Consider the following 14,792-nt stretch of genomic DNA (forward strand, 5'->3'; position numbering starts at 1 on the left):
GAGACACAGTGAGGACCAAATGGTGAGTCGGGGCGGTACTGGCCTCGGTCCATCCCATTACCCAGGCCTGGTAGTGCCAGGTTGTTGGGGCGTGCAGGCTCCAGTGGTGGGGCATGGAGCTCCTTGACAACTGCCCGTCCCAGCCCCATGTAGTGGGGGGCCCGCAGCCTGGAAAGGACTTGGCTGAAGTCACTCAGCAAGAATTGGGAGGGGACCCAAGGCCTCCAACAGACAGGACAGTCCAGGCAAGGAGCTCTCTGCTTCCTGGACCTTGGCCATAGGCAAGACGGGGATTCTCAGAGACCAGCAGCTCTGAAATCACCTGGATTCTACCCAGCTTGTGTTTCCTACTTTGTGACTTTTGCTCCTCTCCAAGCCTCAGTGTCTTCGTCTGTAAAATGGAGGTGACTGTCACCTCCTCTCCAGGTCCCTGGGAAGAGGTAAGGAGGTAATGAATGTCAGCTGCCCCGTACACAGTGCCTGGCCCTTATACAATCAGCACCTGGGTTGTGGGTGGCTTACACAGGTGGGTAAACTGAGGCCTGAAGAAAGAATAATGCCCAGTTTGGGTCAGGGCTGGCCTGGGAACACCAAACACCAGACATATAAGTGGTGACTATGGCAAGAACTAGTTTATTGGTTGAGGTGAGGAGGGGTAAGGAGCCTGTACCCGAGTGAGGGCTCAGGCCTGCCCAGTGATCTAGAAATCCATGTCCTCAACCAGGTCCTGGAGGTAGGCCTTGTACTGGTCCGAAGTGAGAGTGAGTGGTTGGCTATTGGAAATGTGCAGGTCCACAGTGTTCCCCAGTGAGGAGGCACCCCCTGAACGCGCCATTTCTAGCAGGGCTCTGAGACACGTGGGAATAACCTGCAGGAGGTAGGAGAGAAACACAGTCAGGTGAAGAAAGCCCCCAACACTGTTCCGTGTAGGGGGTGGGGTTGAGCAGACTATAGCTCTCAGCAGCCCCCACTACAATCCAGAGTGAACTGTTAGGCCCAGGCCTGCTGGGACTTGTAGTTTTCCCATATTTACGACTGTGGGAGGTCAGGAGGTTCTACTTGGGGCAGAGGCTGCTGGAGAGGTTCCAAGAACCTAGAACTGAGCAGCTTATGGTCCTCAGAGGATGCTAGGACTTGTAGTCCACCAACTCCCACATGGTTTCAAGAGCTCAAAACAGGCTGGAGGGCAGGGGTGAGGCCATGGGAAGGACACCCAGTAGCTCCTGGGGATGGTGGTTTCAGAGACTCTTAGAAGTTTTAGTTTCTCAGCGGGGCTTCTGGGACTTGTTCTTGGGAGCAACCTATTCCCTCTGGAAGATCCACCCCTCAGCTCCAGGAGCCCAGGGCTGCAGGCACCTTGACCATTACGAGCTTCTTGGTCCACGGCTGGTCCTGGGGCCATGACTCCCCCATGCAGAACCAAAGGGTATAGCGTGGTGAGCGTCCGCTTCCTTCGATGAAGGCGATCATATCTGGGGGCCCAAGAGCCTAGTCAGGGATGGGAAAAAGACCTCTGCCCGCCCTTCCCCCAAAAACCTGAGTAATATCCTACTTTCTCCCCTGACGTAAAGCCTGACATCTCTGCCATCACGAACAGAGCTGCTGATTTGGGGGAAGTCCCCCCAATGGCACAAACAATTCTTCTTCCCTCTCAGCAGGGTAGGGTTGGAAAGACCTGCCTCAGCCTCCCCCATTCAGGATGCGGAAACAGGCCTGGGAAGGGAGTCCGTGCCCCCAAGGATACACAGTGATTCTGAAGGTGGCTGACAGTCACTGCTTTTTAACCCCCTAAGGCCACACTGTCTGATATGTAGTCCTTAGCCACCATGACTATTTAAATTGCAACTAATTAAAACGCAGTAATTTAAAACTCACTTCCTCAGCTGCACTCACTGTGGTCTACTCAATAGCAACATATGGCTAGTGGATACCATACTGGACAGTGCAAAGAAAGTTCTGCTGGGTAGCCAAGCCCTAAGGGACTCTTCCTGCGGCGTCTACCTCCGTTGGTAATAATGCTGATGACCCTGAGCACCTTCTGTACAGTGGGTCCTGGGCCTCCTACCAGCTCCAGGCCAGTAGGAGGGGAGACGAGTCAGTCCTCAGACCTGACAGGCTCAGAGCAGTCCAGTCCTTTGCCCCAGGTTAAACGGCAGGTAGAGCAGCAGGATCCCAAGGGCCTGACCCCAGAATTTTTAACCACCAGGACCCGCTCTTTCTACAGCAGAGCTAAGGCCCTGCCCCACTCACCTGTCACAAAGGGCCTCAGGTCAAACACGCTTCCTTCCTTGTCCTTGGGGACCTCACCATCATGTCGGTGACCACTGTCAGGGAGGAGCTCCTCGCCCATGGCCCAGTAAGTATGGCAGTGCCCCAGTCTCTGGGCCCAGAGCCACTGTCCTGCCCTCCACAGAGCGAGCCCCCCGCCCAGGCTGCTCAGCACACGCCTCACGTAGCCCACCACGCCCCCGTCGGTCAGGAACACCCCGGGGTCTGGCAGCGGTATTGGCTGCCCAGGCAGCGTCCTATCCCCTGCTTCCGACCCCACCAACCGCAGGCCCTTCGGGCAGAAGACAGTCTGCTGGAAGACTTGGCGGCCCCGGTAGAAGGCGGTCACCTCAAATTCCCACTCTGAGCAACGACAGCAGTGATATGAAGGGGGAGAGTGATTAAGAGAGTATAAGGGGGCCAGTCACCCAAGCCCCAGCCCGTCACCCCACAGCTGGCACTCACCTTCCTTGGGCACCAACAGCTGCTTGAGTGGGTTTTCAGGGGGTTCCGAGTTTGGGTAGGGAGCAGGGATGTCTAAGTTGGGGCTCAGCGAGAGTTGAGGGAGGTGTTCAGGGGTCCCAGCCAGGCTCAAGCACCCCTCACGTGGGGTTGGGACCAAGGCCATGTCATTCAGTAACTCCTCCAGAATATCTTCCTGGAAAGAAAAAAAAAAGGACCCGAGAATTTCCACAGCATTTTCTGGAGAATTCCCATGGACCAGGCCTTGTGCTCAGCAATGTGGGCACCCAGAGAAGAGACAGTCCTGAGCTTTGCTCTCAAGGGGCTTCCAGCCCAGGAGAGAGCCATGGGCACAGACTGCAAAATATATACTTGGATATATGCTGGGTACTACGATGGCCGGAGGGAAGCAGCTAATTCCAGCCCAACGATCTGGCTCCATACAAGCAAGACCTGGGCAGAGAAGACTGGGCAGAATTTCAGAGAGGACGTTCCTGGGCACAGGCATCAGCAAGGTCAAGGGTAGGGAGTTTCTCAGTTCCCAAGAGGCTGCAAAGCACGGTAAGCAATGTGTTACCGTGCTTCACACACCGGAAGGTGTGTGAAGGCCTTAAATGACTGGTGAAAATGGATTTTTCTGAGGGTGCTAGGAAGCCATGGGAGGGCTGTGAGCAGGGAATGGATAGCATCAGCTCTGGGTCAGGTGGGGGAGGGAAGGGAGGCCGGGGAGGAGGCTTGAACAATGGTCCATGAGTAGAAACTGAGGCCTGAACAGTTCCGTGAGGATGCAGAAAGGGGATGGGGCACAGACAGGGCAAAAGGGTTGAGCACATTCTTACCTGGGGGTCAGAGATACTGCATCTGCCATCGGTGTCTGGAGAGGTGTCCGGCTCAGGAAAGTCCTCAACTCCTGTCAAGAAAAGTGTGAGTAGAGATGGGGTTCTGGGGACGCTTGAAATCCCATCCCTCCATGAGAAGCCCCACTTCCAGCACACCTGAGGTTACAAACTCATAGATCTTGTGTGGGTCGTGAGGGTCCTTGCTCCGGTCCTCAGCTAAACGCAACACTTCCTTCCGGTTCAGGGCAGATCTGAAATTCCTCTTCCAGGTGGGCAGGTCAGGCTTATCCTTCCCTGGAGTGTAGGCACCACTGGCCTCGGCCCAGGCCTGGGGGACCAGTGATACCAGGATAGTGGGGAGGAGGACTTGGATCATGCCCCAAGAGTCCTAACCCTGCCTCCTCTTGTCCTAACATGGACCTCTCCCCTGGCACATTCTAACTTGGCAAGGTTCCATCCCTCTGTGCCCCAAGTGCCCTCTGCTTCCACCTTTCAAAACGAGTAGCTTTCCAGGTGCTAATGCTACTCGGTGTCTAACTCTGCTACCACCTGCCCCAGAGCACCCTCTGTAATAATAACCCCGCCCCCACGAACTCTAATTCGGTTTAGCACCACGGGTGTATCCTAATTTGGTGGTGAATAACCTCGGCTTCCGGCCCAGTCTGGCCTCTACCGTTCCAAGACCCGCTTCCAGAATTCTACATCCAAGAGACCCGCCGCCATCAAGCCCTGAACCCCTAGGATGCATTTCCTTCACATTCTAACTCCGCTTTCCCGGTTCTATTCCCGGAACGAGGCCCCTCCAACCCTGCCAGCTATCCAATACTAGTCCGCCTTCCTACTAACCCGGCCCCCTTCCATTCTAATTCGCTCACCTCCACCTGGCAGCATAAGCGCGGGCCCGCCCCACACACGCTAACACGGCCTTCTCGACCCTCCCCCAACGGAGTCCACCCCGCCCTGTGGTAGCTTCAAGTTTCCGGTGTCTTGGTTCCCACCTGGAAGATGCCGAAGTCCTCTTGTTGGGCGTCCTGCCGCAAGCCGTGCTTCCAGGGGATGCGGAAGCGCTTGCGGCTCTGGTCCAGCCAGGCCACGCCCTCCAGCTGTCCCCCGTCGAGCTGCGATACCAGCCAGGGCAGGATCCGCGGCTTTTGGGTTCCCATGGTCTGGCCTACGCGCAGGGGACAATTCCTGGGCGCGGGCAAGCTCCTAGGCCCACCACCCGGCCCGAGGGCTCCATTCCCAGACCGCCCTTTTACGGGGTCACGACGCAGATCCCTCCCCTATGTTTTCTTGGAGTAAAACAGGCCTCCTCCCATCCTCCAGAGAGGCTCCTCAATTCAGCGAGGACTCCCTCCCAAATCCATTTTAGATCCCCTTCGTTTCCCCAGCTTCTGTGCAGACCCTCTACCCCAACCCCCAATTCCGCCAGCGTAGACCCTTACCTCTTCCACTGTAAACCCCTCCCTCTCCATCACTCAATGCAATACCCCCACTTCCACGCTGGAACCTTCCAGCAGACGCCACTCACGTATAGACCTCCACTTTACGCACTTACCCCAGTGTAGACCCCCATCCACAGTCCCCCCTTCACCCATAAGATCCCTTCACCCATTTCCACCGTAGACCACCCCCCGATCCACAATTCCCCCAGACAGCCTCCCTCCTCCAGAGCATGGCCCCATTTTCTAAAGTGGATTGCCTACCATTTGCAGATCTCTCCCCTAGATCTACCAGTGTAGACGCCTCCTCTTCCCACTTCCCCCTTACTTTTTCTAAGTTTTTTACGCCGAACATTGCTTCACTTTTTTCTCTTGCTTCAGTTTCTCCAGAGTACACAGAACCCCTCTCCATTATCATGGCAGACCCATCTTTTCTCCTGACTCCCGCACGCCTTCAACTGGCCAGCTCTTCCGTGTTACCCACCTAGAGAGACCCGGCGCGCAGGGTGCTGGGGCCCGGGGCCCACCTGTCTTTGGGGTCCAGGAGCTCTCGAACTCGCAGCTATACACCCTCCTTCCCGTCAGCTGAGCTTTTGAGCAATGGAGTTTTCTTTTCTATCGATTTCTTGGAATAAAAACCAGTTCATCGTCATTTACGTAGCAAACTCCAAACAGGCAACACCCACAGCCCTGACGTCCCTCCTCCCCATGCGCTTTTTAGGCTTTCTGGGCACGGGCATGCTGGGAACGTCCCATGCAAATCAGATGCGCACCCAGTGCACCGCCCCTTCTACGTTTGGGCCGTCACCAACCCGGCCCCAGTGCGCAGGCGCGGGAAAGTTGAACTAATCAAGAAAAATTTACAGAACTTTAGTAAAGGAGGCAAGGGCGGAGCCCGGGATCAGGTGAGCGGAACAGCAGTGAGGGTTGGGGTGAGGAGGGACGAGTTGGGGGCCGGGATCCAGGAACAAGAGGAACCTCAGTCCCTCTTCTCTGATAGCCAAGCGTCCAGGATCCCCAAGATTTCATACTCAGATAGTGGAACTACACCTTCCAGCAGGCTGCGCGGTGAACAAGTACGGACCGAATGGAATGTTTGCCATGAAGCCTGCTGGGATTGGTAGTTCCCATCCTCTAACGGCTTTAGTTCGGAGAATCTTTTTCTTTTTCTTTTTTTCTTTAAGGAGGGCACAGCGCACAGTGGCCCATGTGGGGATCGAACCGGCAATCTTGGTGCTACCAGCACCAAGCTCTAACCAACTGAGCTAACCGGCCACCCCTAACTCAGAATCTAAAAATCGAAGATTCAAGCCCTTTTCTCCCTCCGAGACTCAGAGGTCTGAGGCAGAATCCCCTTCTCTCTCAGGCTCAAGAGTTCAGACCCTTAGCACCCTCTTCCCTTAGACCCAAGAATCCGGGTCCCCATCCTGCTCTGCTAGGATCAATGAGTCTTTATTCTCATCCCTCTTCTCTCTGGGGACTCAAGAGTCTGGACCCCCAGACCTCAATTCCCCTAAAGGACCTAGGAGTCCAGACCCTCAGCCCCCTTCTCATTCACGGATGAGGAATTTGGACCCCAAGCCTTCACTTCCCGCTGAACCCTGCAGTCCACCCTCACCCCCTCTCTCACAGGTGCCCCTATGGCAGGCTCAGAAGAGCTTGGGCTCCGGGAAGACACGCTGAGGGTCCTAGCTGCCTTTCTTAGGCGGGGTGAGGCTGCTGGATCCCCCGGTCCAACCCCACCCAGGTAAGAGAAGTTGCCCTCTTCCTTCAGGGGCCTGCATTTGGGGTGAGCCCTTCCTAACTCTTGCTCCTGGTCTCAGTCTGATTCCTTTCCTCTCTCTCTTTATATCTGGCTCTATTCCTTGTCCCTGGGGTTGCAGGGAGAGGCCCTCAGTGAGAGAAAAAAGGGGCTACTTGCAAGAGGCTGCTGGGGTCACTCTCTGAGGTCCCCTTCCCCAGGAGCCCCGCCCAGGAGGAGCCAACAGACTTCCTGAGCCGCCTTCGAAGATGTCTTCCCTGTTCCTTGGGGCGAGGAGCGAATCCCCCTGAATCTTCTCGGCCTTGCTCCCTGCCCCTCCGTCCCTGCTATGGTTCAGAGGCTGGTAAGATTTCCCTAGATCACCCATGAATTGGCAGGGCTAGGAACTTTGGTTCTTAACGTATAAACAGGACAAGGAACTAATTCAAGATCACTCAGCCAAGGGGGTAGGTAGCTGTGTGGTGTCTCCGGTACCGACCCTCACCATTCTGTGCACCTCGCCCAATCCAGTTAGATTTCTGTATATCAATTCTGTGAGCTGGCTTCAGGAGGGCTTTTGGTACCTTTCTATTTGTTAGCTCTCTCCTTCCCACCTGCCTTAGGACTTTTGTAACCACCAGTACCCCCAATAGGGAAGCAGGAGACCTGGTTTTCAATCACAACTCCCTGGCTATTTAGTTACATGACTAGGAAACTCCTTTTCTTCTGTACTCCTGTTTCTCCAACAGCAAAATAGGAATGGGGGGTGTGTGTCATTAGACTTGATTGAGAGTGACCAACAGCTTTCCTCTCATATGCAAGCCCTGGAGTGCTAGCTTGCAAGGATTTCCCAGCTGGAGAGAAGAGTTCTGTGATCAATTGATGATGCCTGAAATGGGCAAGATAGAGTGGTAATAGCTGCAGTGTCATGAGTTTGCCTTCCTTGGATGGGATAATCTTCAAGGTCCAGTTCAGCTTTAATATTCTAAATCCAGTTTGAGGGACACGATAAAGGATCTTTTGCCAAGTTTGCTCACTGGGCCTCACTTTATCCCATTATGAAATGGAAATCATTGCTACCTGGGAAAGTGGCTGGGAGGAGAGAATCCATTACTTCTTAATGTCCTGGAGACCTATTGTTGGCTCTTTTCACCCCAGGCCCAGCTACTCCAGACTTCTATGCCCTGGTGGCCGAGCGGTTGGAACAGCTGGTCCAAGAGCAACTGAGATCCCCACCTAGCCCAGGTGAGGTGCAGAGGGGCCCTGGAGGAGGATGAGAGTAGAAGGGTTGCCAAGGTTCTGCCCCCAGCCGAATTCCCTTCTGCTCCCCAGAGTTACAGGGTCCCCCACCCACAGAGAAGGAAGCCCTGCTGCGGAGGTTGGTGGCTTTGCTGGAGGAAGAAGCAGAAGACATCAACCAGAAGGTGATGGTCGGTCTGTTCCATCCCTTAGCTAGGATAGGAATTGCTGGATGGTTGGGCACTGGGATCAGAAGCTGGATCTGCATTCTCATTTGATGGTCAGGTGGGGAGAGGATAGGACAAGGCTTAATGAAGGGTTGAATAGTATGGCCAGAGGCTTTCATTGCTCCTTAGAGGGGCCTGGCCTAAAGGCAGGGGGTGTAGCCATCAGAAACATGATCTAGGAAAGAAACTGGGACCAGTTGAGGAGGTAAGGGGATGTATAGTGGTGGGAGTGGTGGTTTGGAGAAGGCTGTCTAAAATCTGAAGCCCTGATTGACTATATAGGGGCATGGTTTAGAATGTGGGGGAAATGGATTGCCAGAGGTGTGGTTTGTGACTCTGTCCTGGAATACGATTGGCTGGGGAGCTTGGGCAAAGGGTATGGTCCTGTAATATTAATTGTATGGTAGAAGGCAAGGTTGTTGAAGACACTGGCCTGGTCTCCAGGGCTGTCAGGAAACCCCACTGGGGGTGTGGCTAGAAGATTCACATTCTAGAAGTCGGCTAAAGTAGGGCTTGGCCCTCATTGACTGTCGAGGCCTCAGCAGGGGCATGGCTTATCTTCTTGGGTTCTAGGCTACTTTCCTGGGAATAGTTTGGCACAGACCAATGTGATTATGATTGCCTGATGTGATAGATAGGGGCATGGCTTACAGCGTTCCTAGAACTCCCTTGAACCAGAAAGCCACGCCTCCCATCCTCCTATTGGCTGGCCACGAGGGCGTGACAGAGGTGGACCCCGCCTCTTCCCCTTCCCACTCCGCAGCTGGCTTCGGACCCTGCCCTGCGCTGCAAGCTGTCCCGACTCTCTGCAGGCTCCTTCGCCCGCCTAGCGGAGTTGTTCTCAAGCCGGGAAGGCAGCCTTCACTCCAGCTGCGCACGCCCCTCGTTGCCGTGCCCCGGGCCCCCGCCGCCTTCTCCGGAGCCCCTGGCCCGCCTGGCCCTGGCCATGGAGCTGAGCCGGCGCGTGGCCCGGCTGGGAGGAACCCTAGCCGGACTCAGCGTAGAGCACGTGCACAGCTTCACACCCTGGATACAAGCCCAGGGGGGCTGGGTGAGCCTCCAAAGCCTCTCTGTGCCTCCATTTACCTAACTGTAATTGTGTGTGTTGGGGGGGGAGGGCTTCTTAGGAGGTGTTCTTTCAGACATCACAGGTGTTCTCCCATTCATTCACCTGTTCGGTGTTTATTGAGCACCTACTGTACACCAGGCATCGTGGTGATCAGTGGCTTATTGTGAGGATTAAATGAGATCATCCTTGTAAGTACTTGGCACTCCCAGGGCATTTGTTTATGTGGTGCCTGGGCATTGCTGCCTGAAGGAGTGCCCTTGCCCGGGTATCTCCCTGCCTCACTTTTTCTGCTCCTCTGCTCTGCTCAGGTATTACCCCCAGGGAGGCCTTCCCTGGTCCCCATTTAAAACCTTAGCTACCTCTCACCCATGCCCCTTCCGTTTTCACTGCTTTACTTCCTTCCATAGCACTCTGTACCTGCTAACAGGTGGTAGAAATGACTAGTTTTACTTACTTCTCTTTGTCGTCTGACACATCATGACAGACACATCAGCTTCAGAAGAGCAGGGAATCTAACCTTGCTTGTTCACTGCATTCAGTGCCAGGTTCAGAGCTGGACTGAGCTGCAGTGTACTGGCTGTGTGGCCTTGGCAACTGCCCCCACCTCCCTGAGCACCTGTCTGCCCCTGCCCAATGGGCGCGTACCTGCCTCGTTGCTGTGACGATGCAGTCAGAGAAAGATGCATGCCAGGCTCTCAGGATGTAACTGGTGCTTCACAGACGCGGCAGGAGTAGGCCAGGTGTGTTTGAGGAGCAGGGAGGAGGGTCCTTTAGGGCTGTAGGGGAGTGAACGAACGGGAGAGGGCAGAAGTTGAGAGCAGGAGGGGCAGCCAGGTCGTGCAGGGCCTTTGGTCACGGTGAGAATTTGGACTTTGACTCTGAATGAGCCCAGAATCCCTGAAGGGCTCAGAACAGGGACAGCAGGGGACTTAGGTGTTAAAAGGTGCCCGCTGGTGGTGGTGTGGGGAACACCGTAAGGGGGAGCACATAAGTAGGGAGCTTGGAGGGGCTACTGCTCTGGTCCAGGGAGGAGATGAGTGTGGATCAGACCAGGGTGGGGGGAGTGGAGGATTCTGGATTTAATTTGGAGGTAAAGCTGACAGCTTTTGCTAATGGAATGGATGTGGGCACTGAGTGGAAGACAGGAGTCAAGGATGCTGGCGTGGGCAACTGCAGGGCTCCCTTTGATGTTCCCTGAGATGGGGAAGAGTTGGGAGGAGAGCGAGGAGGAAGCAGGTTTTGGGAAGAGTCAGAGATGAGGTGATCCATTTAAGCAAGATACGCCCTTCAGATCTCAAAGCAAAATGATGAGGGCACAATGGATATAAGTGTTTGGCACTCAGCCCAGAAGCTTGTTGGGTTGTAAAATTATTTTATTTTTTTAAGGAATGATCACAGGTAAGCTTGGCCAGGTACTCGCCAAGGACTTCAGAGGAATGATCCCATTTAAGCCCCACAACAACCCTCTGAGATTTGGTTACTGTCCCTGTGTTACGGAGGCTGAGGGGGAGAGTTCCTCATGTGGGGGATTCGACCAGCACCTTGACAGAAAACCAGGGCTCTCAGTCATTCAAACCCTAGCACTGTATCTTCCTCTCTTTAGGATTCTGTCCCTGCCCACTCTAGCGTCTCTGATCCTTGCTCTGGGTCTCTGTCTCCTCATCTCTGGTCTCTGTCCCCTCCTCTTTGTGTTGTGGTTCCTTGCCTCCCCTGTCTCTGCTCTTACTAGGCCGGTGTGGGTGCTGCTGTGATCTGAGGACGCCTCTGCTCATGAGGCATTGCCACTTTTTCTTCCAGGAGGGCATCCTGGCTGTTTCACCCGTGGACTTGAACTTACCCCTGGACTGAGATCTTCTTCAGAAGCTGCTACAAGATTGGACCTCAGGTCCCTGTGCTCTTTGTGTTTTTCCCAAGCCTTCCTGTTCCACTCAGGGCTGTGGGGGGGGTGGTTGCCCTCCCTGGTTTTGCCAAAAATAACAAAATTTTAATTTTTTCATATTAAAAACATTTTCAAGTATTTAATTGTCCTTTCACTCGAGAACTGTTCCAAGTAGGGGACGTTTGGTTCAGAGATCTCTCTGGCTTGTAAATTGAGGAACCAGCCAATTCATTCATTCTAGAAATGTTTATTTGGAGCACTTACGAGTGCTTGTCACCTGAACATACAGCATATTTGAGGATATCTGTAAATTTAGTGTCCGGCTAATTACATTTTTTCCCCGATTGCGTGATTTATTTATTCCAGCTAACTCTGTGTTGATGTTCATGGAGTCTTTTCAGCTAGTTCCAGAAGAAAGCTATGATCTTTCTTCATGAGCATCCAGAACACCACCCTCTTCTCATTTTTTTCCAATCATTGCACCTTCTGAAACTTTTTTGCTGGTTCTTCCTCGTCTATCTGTAGACTCGGGGTTTGTCATCTTTTTAGGGCGACAGCCCCTTTCACAGATTTATGTCTGTAAAAGCATACAGTGAAATGTACAGGGTTACAAAGGAACTCAATTATAGTCAGTCTTCGTTATACACAGGTTTTGTATTTGTGAATTCGCCTATGCCCTAAAATTTATGTGTAATTCCCAAATTAATACTCACAGAACTTCCGTGGTCATTGTGGGCATGCGTATAAGGCAAAAGATTTGACTCACCTGATGTACACCTTAGCTAAGGTCAAACAAGGCAACACCCTGCCTTCTTGTTTCAGCTCTTATACTGTAAACCCGTGTCCTGTCCGCACTCTATTTAGTGCCCCATTTTTCTACCTTCTGTACTTTTTGTGGTGATTTTGCTATTGAAAGGGTCCCAAGCATAGCACTGAATTGCTGTCTAGTGTTTTAAGTGCAAGAGGCTGTTGTGTGCCTTGGTTAGATAAGCTTCGTTCAAACATGAGTTATTGTGCTCTAGGCTGTGACTTCAATGTGAGTGAATCAACAATATCTATTAAATAAGGTGTCTTGAAACAGAAGCACACATACAGTCAAGTGATTTATTGAAGGGTTGACAAAAGTGTTGTGACAAGAGGCTCACAGGAACCTGACCCTGTATTTCCCTGCGAACAGTGGCTCAGTACTTGCGAAGTCAGTGAGGGCAGCGACTTTATAGAATACAACTATCACAATAAGAATCGACTGTATAGTGAAATAAGGTTCTCAATGGTAATATAAAAATTAGTGGTGTAATCACTGGCATGCCTCTTCATTAACATATTAATTAGGATTAGAAGTGTCTAATAACCATATTTCTTTTTTCATTTTATTTTTTTATTACTTATTTTTTTAAATTAGTGTCAGGTGTACAAAACAACATAATGATTAGACATTTACACCCCACACAAAGTGATAACCCCACCAAGTCTACTGACACCGTACATAGCTAGTCCCATACCATTGACTATATTCCCTATGCTGTATTTTACATTCCGTGTAAAAATATATATATTTTTTTATTACAGTTAACATTCAATATTATTTTATGTTAATTTCAGGTGGACAGTGCAGTGGTTAGGCACTCATATAACATACGAAGTGATTAAGAACCATATTTCTAAATAGAGCAGGAATGACATCTTCAGATGTATTATTGTTATTGCTGTGTAACAAATCACACAAATGTAGAACTTACAGTTTGTGTAGTGGCTTAATACACATTTACTAATCACAGTTTCTGTGGGTCAGGGATGTGGGTGCAGCTTAGCTGGGTGCACTGTTCAGGGTGCCGTCAGGGTCTCAGCTTCCACCTCATCGGAGTCTCAGGGTCCTCTTTCCAGCGCCCATGGCTGTTGGTAGAATTCATGTTCTTGTACCTGTAGGACTCGTGATGATAGACCAGCAGGAGAATCAGTGACCTTAGAGAATGCCTCAGCCCCCTTTAAAGGGCTTCCATCTGATTAAGTCAGGCCTACCCAGGAAAATCTCCCTTTTGATTTATTTAAAGTTCACTTGTTTGAGGCCTTAACAGCATCTGCAAAATCAGTTCACCCTTGCCATACACAGTAACCTAATCAAGGGAGTGACATTCATTTCCTTTGTCATATAATCCAACCTACTCCTTGGTGTGTAACACTAGGGGACAGAGGTCACAGGGGCCACCTTAGAATTCTGCCCACCATATGCCTATCTATCAAAAACTGTCATGTGACATGCAAGCATCTGTGATTTATGCTGGGGACCAGGTCACAGAAGGTAATCCTAGGATCTTTGATAAGTTGACCAAATTTATAATTGAAGGAAGTACCAAGTTCCGGTTTAGTGAGAGATTAAGTTTCTATCATCCCAGCTCATAAACAACTGAATTTTCAATTTGACCCAAGTCAAGAATACCTGCTAGATGTCTGTGTGCTTCTAACCACACATCTAATCACACCAACTCCCCAGTGATCTGGTCCGTTTCGTGGACTGTGACCTCGTGTGGCACTGGCCAACAGAAATATAACATGAGCTCATATAGTATGTTATTTAGAATGCACTAGTGGCCACATTAAACAAAGTAAAAAGAAACAGGTCAATTAATTTTTCCCCCTTCCTCCACCTGAGCCCCCAACTCCAGTTCAAGCCATTGTTTCTCAGTCTAGTTGTGTAGGACACAGCTCCCTGGCCCATGCTGGTGTTATGAGCCTTGCGCTCCGCCCCCCGCCCCAGGCAGTCAGTTGCCAGAGGTCGGTCGCTCACAATGGCTGCTGGCCACTTACGCTGGCCACCGGCCGCTCCTGGCAGCACATGGTAGGCCATGGCAGCACACAGCAACCCACAGCAGCCCACGGGCAGCTCATGCCTACCTCTGGCTGCTCTGGCAGCCCAGCTTCAGGGAGAGCTGTTGTTCACAATCTTAGCTGTAGAGGGTGCAGCTCACTGGCCCATGTGGGAATCGAACCTGTGAACTCGGCGTTAGGAGCACAGTGCTTCCATCACCTGAGCCACCAGGTCAGCCCCAAGTCAATTAATTTTAACAATAATTTTTATTAATCCCGTTTATCCAAAATAGAATCATTTCAACATGTAATCAACATAAAAATATTAATAAGCTATTACGGATTTACAGATTCTTTTTCATATGAAGTCTCCAGAATCCAGTGTATGTTTTACATTCCCAGCACATCTCAGTTCAGACTTGCCATACTACATTAACCAATTGCCCTATGTGGCAAGTATCTGCCATCTTGAAAAATGCAAACTTTGACGGGGACAACTTCCCCATTTCTGACTCCAGCTCAGACTTCTCCCCTGAGCTGTATACCTGTGTGTCCTCCTGTCCAGTGCCATCTCCTTTTCAATGATCTTAGGTTACTCCCTAGCGTTGTAGAAATAGTTTGTTAAAATTTTTTGTTCTTAGTAGCTGTACGGAGCAAAAGTAATTTATTAGGTCAGATATACACTACTTGGAAATTAGGGGACAAAAAGGTGAAAAACCAAAAAACAACAACAAAAATAACCTTGCTGAAACATTTGGGAAAATAGCAAAAACGAACAAAAAAACTGCTTTAGGACCCATACAGCATACAGGAAAAGGGTC

The 14,792-nt window shown here is 51.5% G+C and overlaps 2 protein-coding genes across 4 annotated transcripts; one reads left to right on the forward strand and one right to left on the reverse strand.

Moving 5' to 3' along the window:
- Positions 1–610: 610 nt before the first annotated feature.
- Positions 611–9,894, reverse strand: IRF3 (interferon regulatory factor 3). 3 transcript variants are annotated; one of them, XM_033128641.1, is made up of 9 exons: positions 9,742–9,894; positions 5,496–5,636; positions 4,568–4,740; positions 3,726–3,897; positions 3,570–3,640; positions 2,734–2,926; positions 2,251–2,631; positions 1,357–1,472; positions 611–868 (listed from the first exon to the last, which is right to left on the reverse strand). In XM_033128641.1, exons 3-9 carry the CDS (start codon positions 4,730–4,732, stop codon positions 701–703), a joined length of 1,266 nt encoding a protein of 421 aa, XP_032984532.1. In that variant the 5' UTR covers positions 4,733–4,740; positions 5,496–5,636; positions 9,742–9,894; the 3' UTR covers positions 611–700. The 3 variants fall into 3 exon arrangements, with proteins under 3 accessions (XP_032984532.1, XP_032984533.1, XP_032984534.1); XM_033128642.1 differs by lacking the exon at positions 9,742–9,894 and adding an exon at positions 7,833–7,971; XM_033128643.1 differs by lacking the exons at positions 2,251–2,631; positions 9,742–9,894 and having other exon boundaries at positions 5,496–5,746.
- On the forward strand, positions 5,720–11,304 carry BCL2L12 (BCL2 like 12). The gene is made up of 8 exons (XM_033129276.1): positions 5,720–5,832; positions 5,891–5,916; positions 6,644–6,758; positions 6,974–7,116; positions 7,911–7,997; positions 8,085–8,176; positions 8,982–9,269; positions 11,085–11,304. The coding sequence occupies exons 1-8, from the start codon at positions 5,720–5,722 to the stop codon at positions 11,133–11,135; spliced, it is 915 nt and encodes a 304-aa protein (XP_032985167.1). The 3' UTR covers positions 11,136–11,304.
- Positions 11,305–14,792: the final 3,488 nt, after the last annotated feature.

This window comes from Rhinolophus ferrumequinum, chromosome 15 (genome assembly GCF_004115265.2).
Source record: "Rhinolophus ferrumequinum isolate MPI-CBG mRhiFer1 chromosome 15, mRhiFer1_v1.p, whole genome shotgun sequence".
In the NCBI taxonomy this organism is placed as follows: Eukaryota; Metazoa; Chordata; class Mammalia; order Chiroptera; family Rhinolophidae; genus Rhinolophus; species Rhinolophus ferrumequinum.

What these genes read in the sequence shown, in the direction of transcription:
- IRF3 (XM_033128641.1), bottom strand. Translation starts at nt 4,732, where the DNA reads ATGGGAACCCAAAAGCCGCGGATCCTGCCCTGGCTGGTATCGCAGCTC. An exon ending in CTATGAGTTTGTAACCTCAG is followed by an intron (nt 3,641 to 3,725) that starts GTGTGCTGGAAG and finishes TTTTCTTGACAG; the next exon opens with GAGTTGAGGACTTTCCTGAG. An exon ending in GCAGTATCTCTGACCCCCAG is followed by an intron (nt 2,927 to 3,569) that starts GTAAGAATGTGC and finishes TTTTCTTTCCAG; the next exon opens with GAAGATATTCTGGAGGAGTT.
- BCL2L12 (XM_033129276.1), top strand. Translation starts at nt 5,720, where the DNA reads ATGCGCTTTTTAGGCTTTCTGGGCACGGGCATGCTGGGAACGTCCCAT. An exon ending in GAGATCCCCACCTAGCCCAG is followed by an intron (nt 7,998 to 8,084) that starts GTGAGGTGCAGA and finishes TCTGCTCCCCAG; the next exon opens with AGTTACAGGGTCCCCCACCC. An exon ending in TACAAGCCCAGGGGGGCTGG is followed by an intron (nt 9,270 to 11,084) that starts GTGAGCCTCCAA and finishes TTTTTCTTCCAG; the next exon opens with GAGGGCATCCTGGCTGTTTC.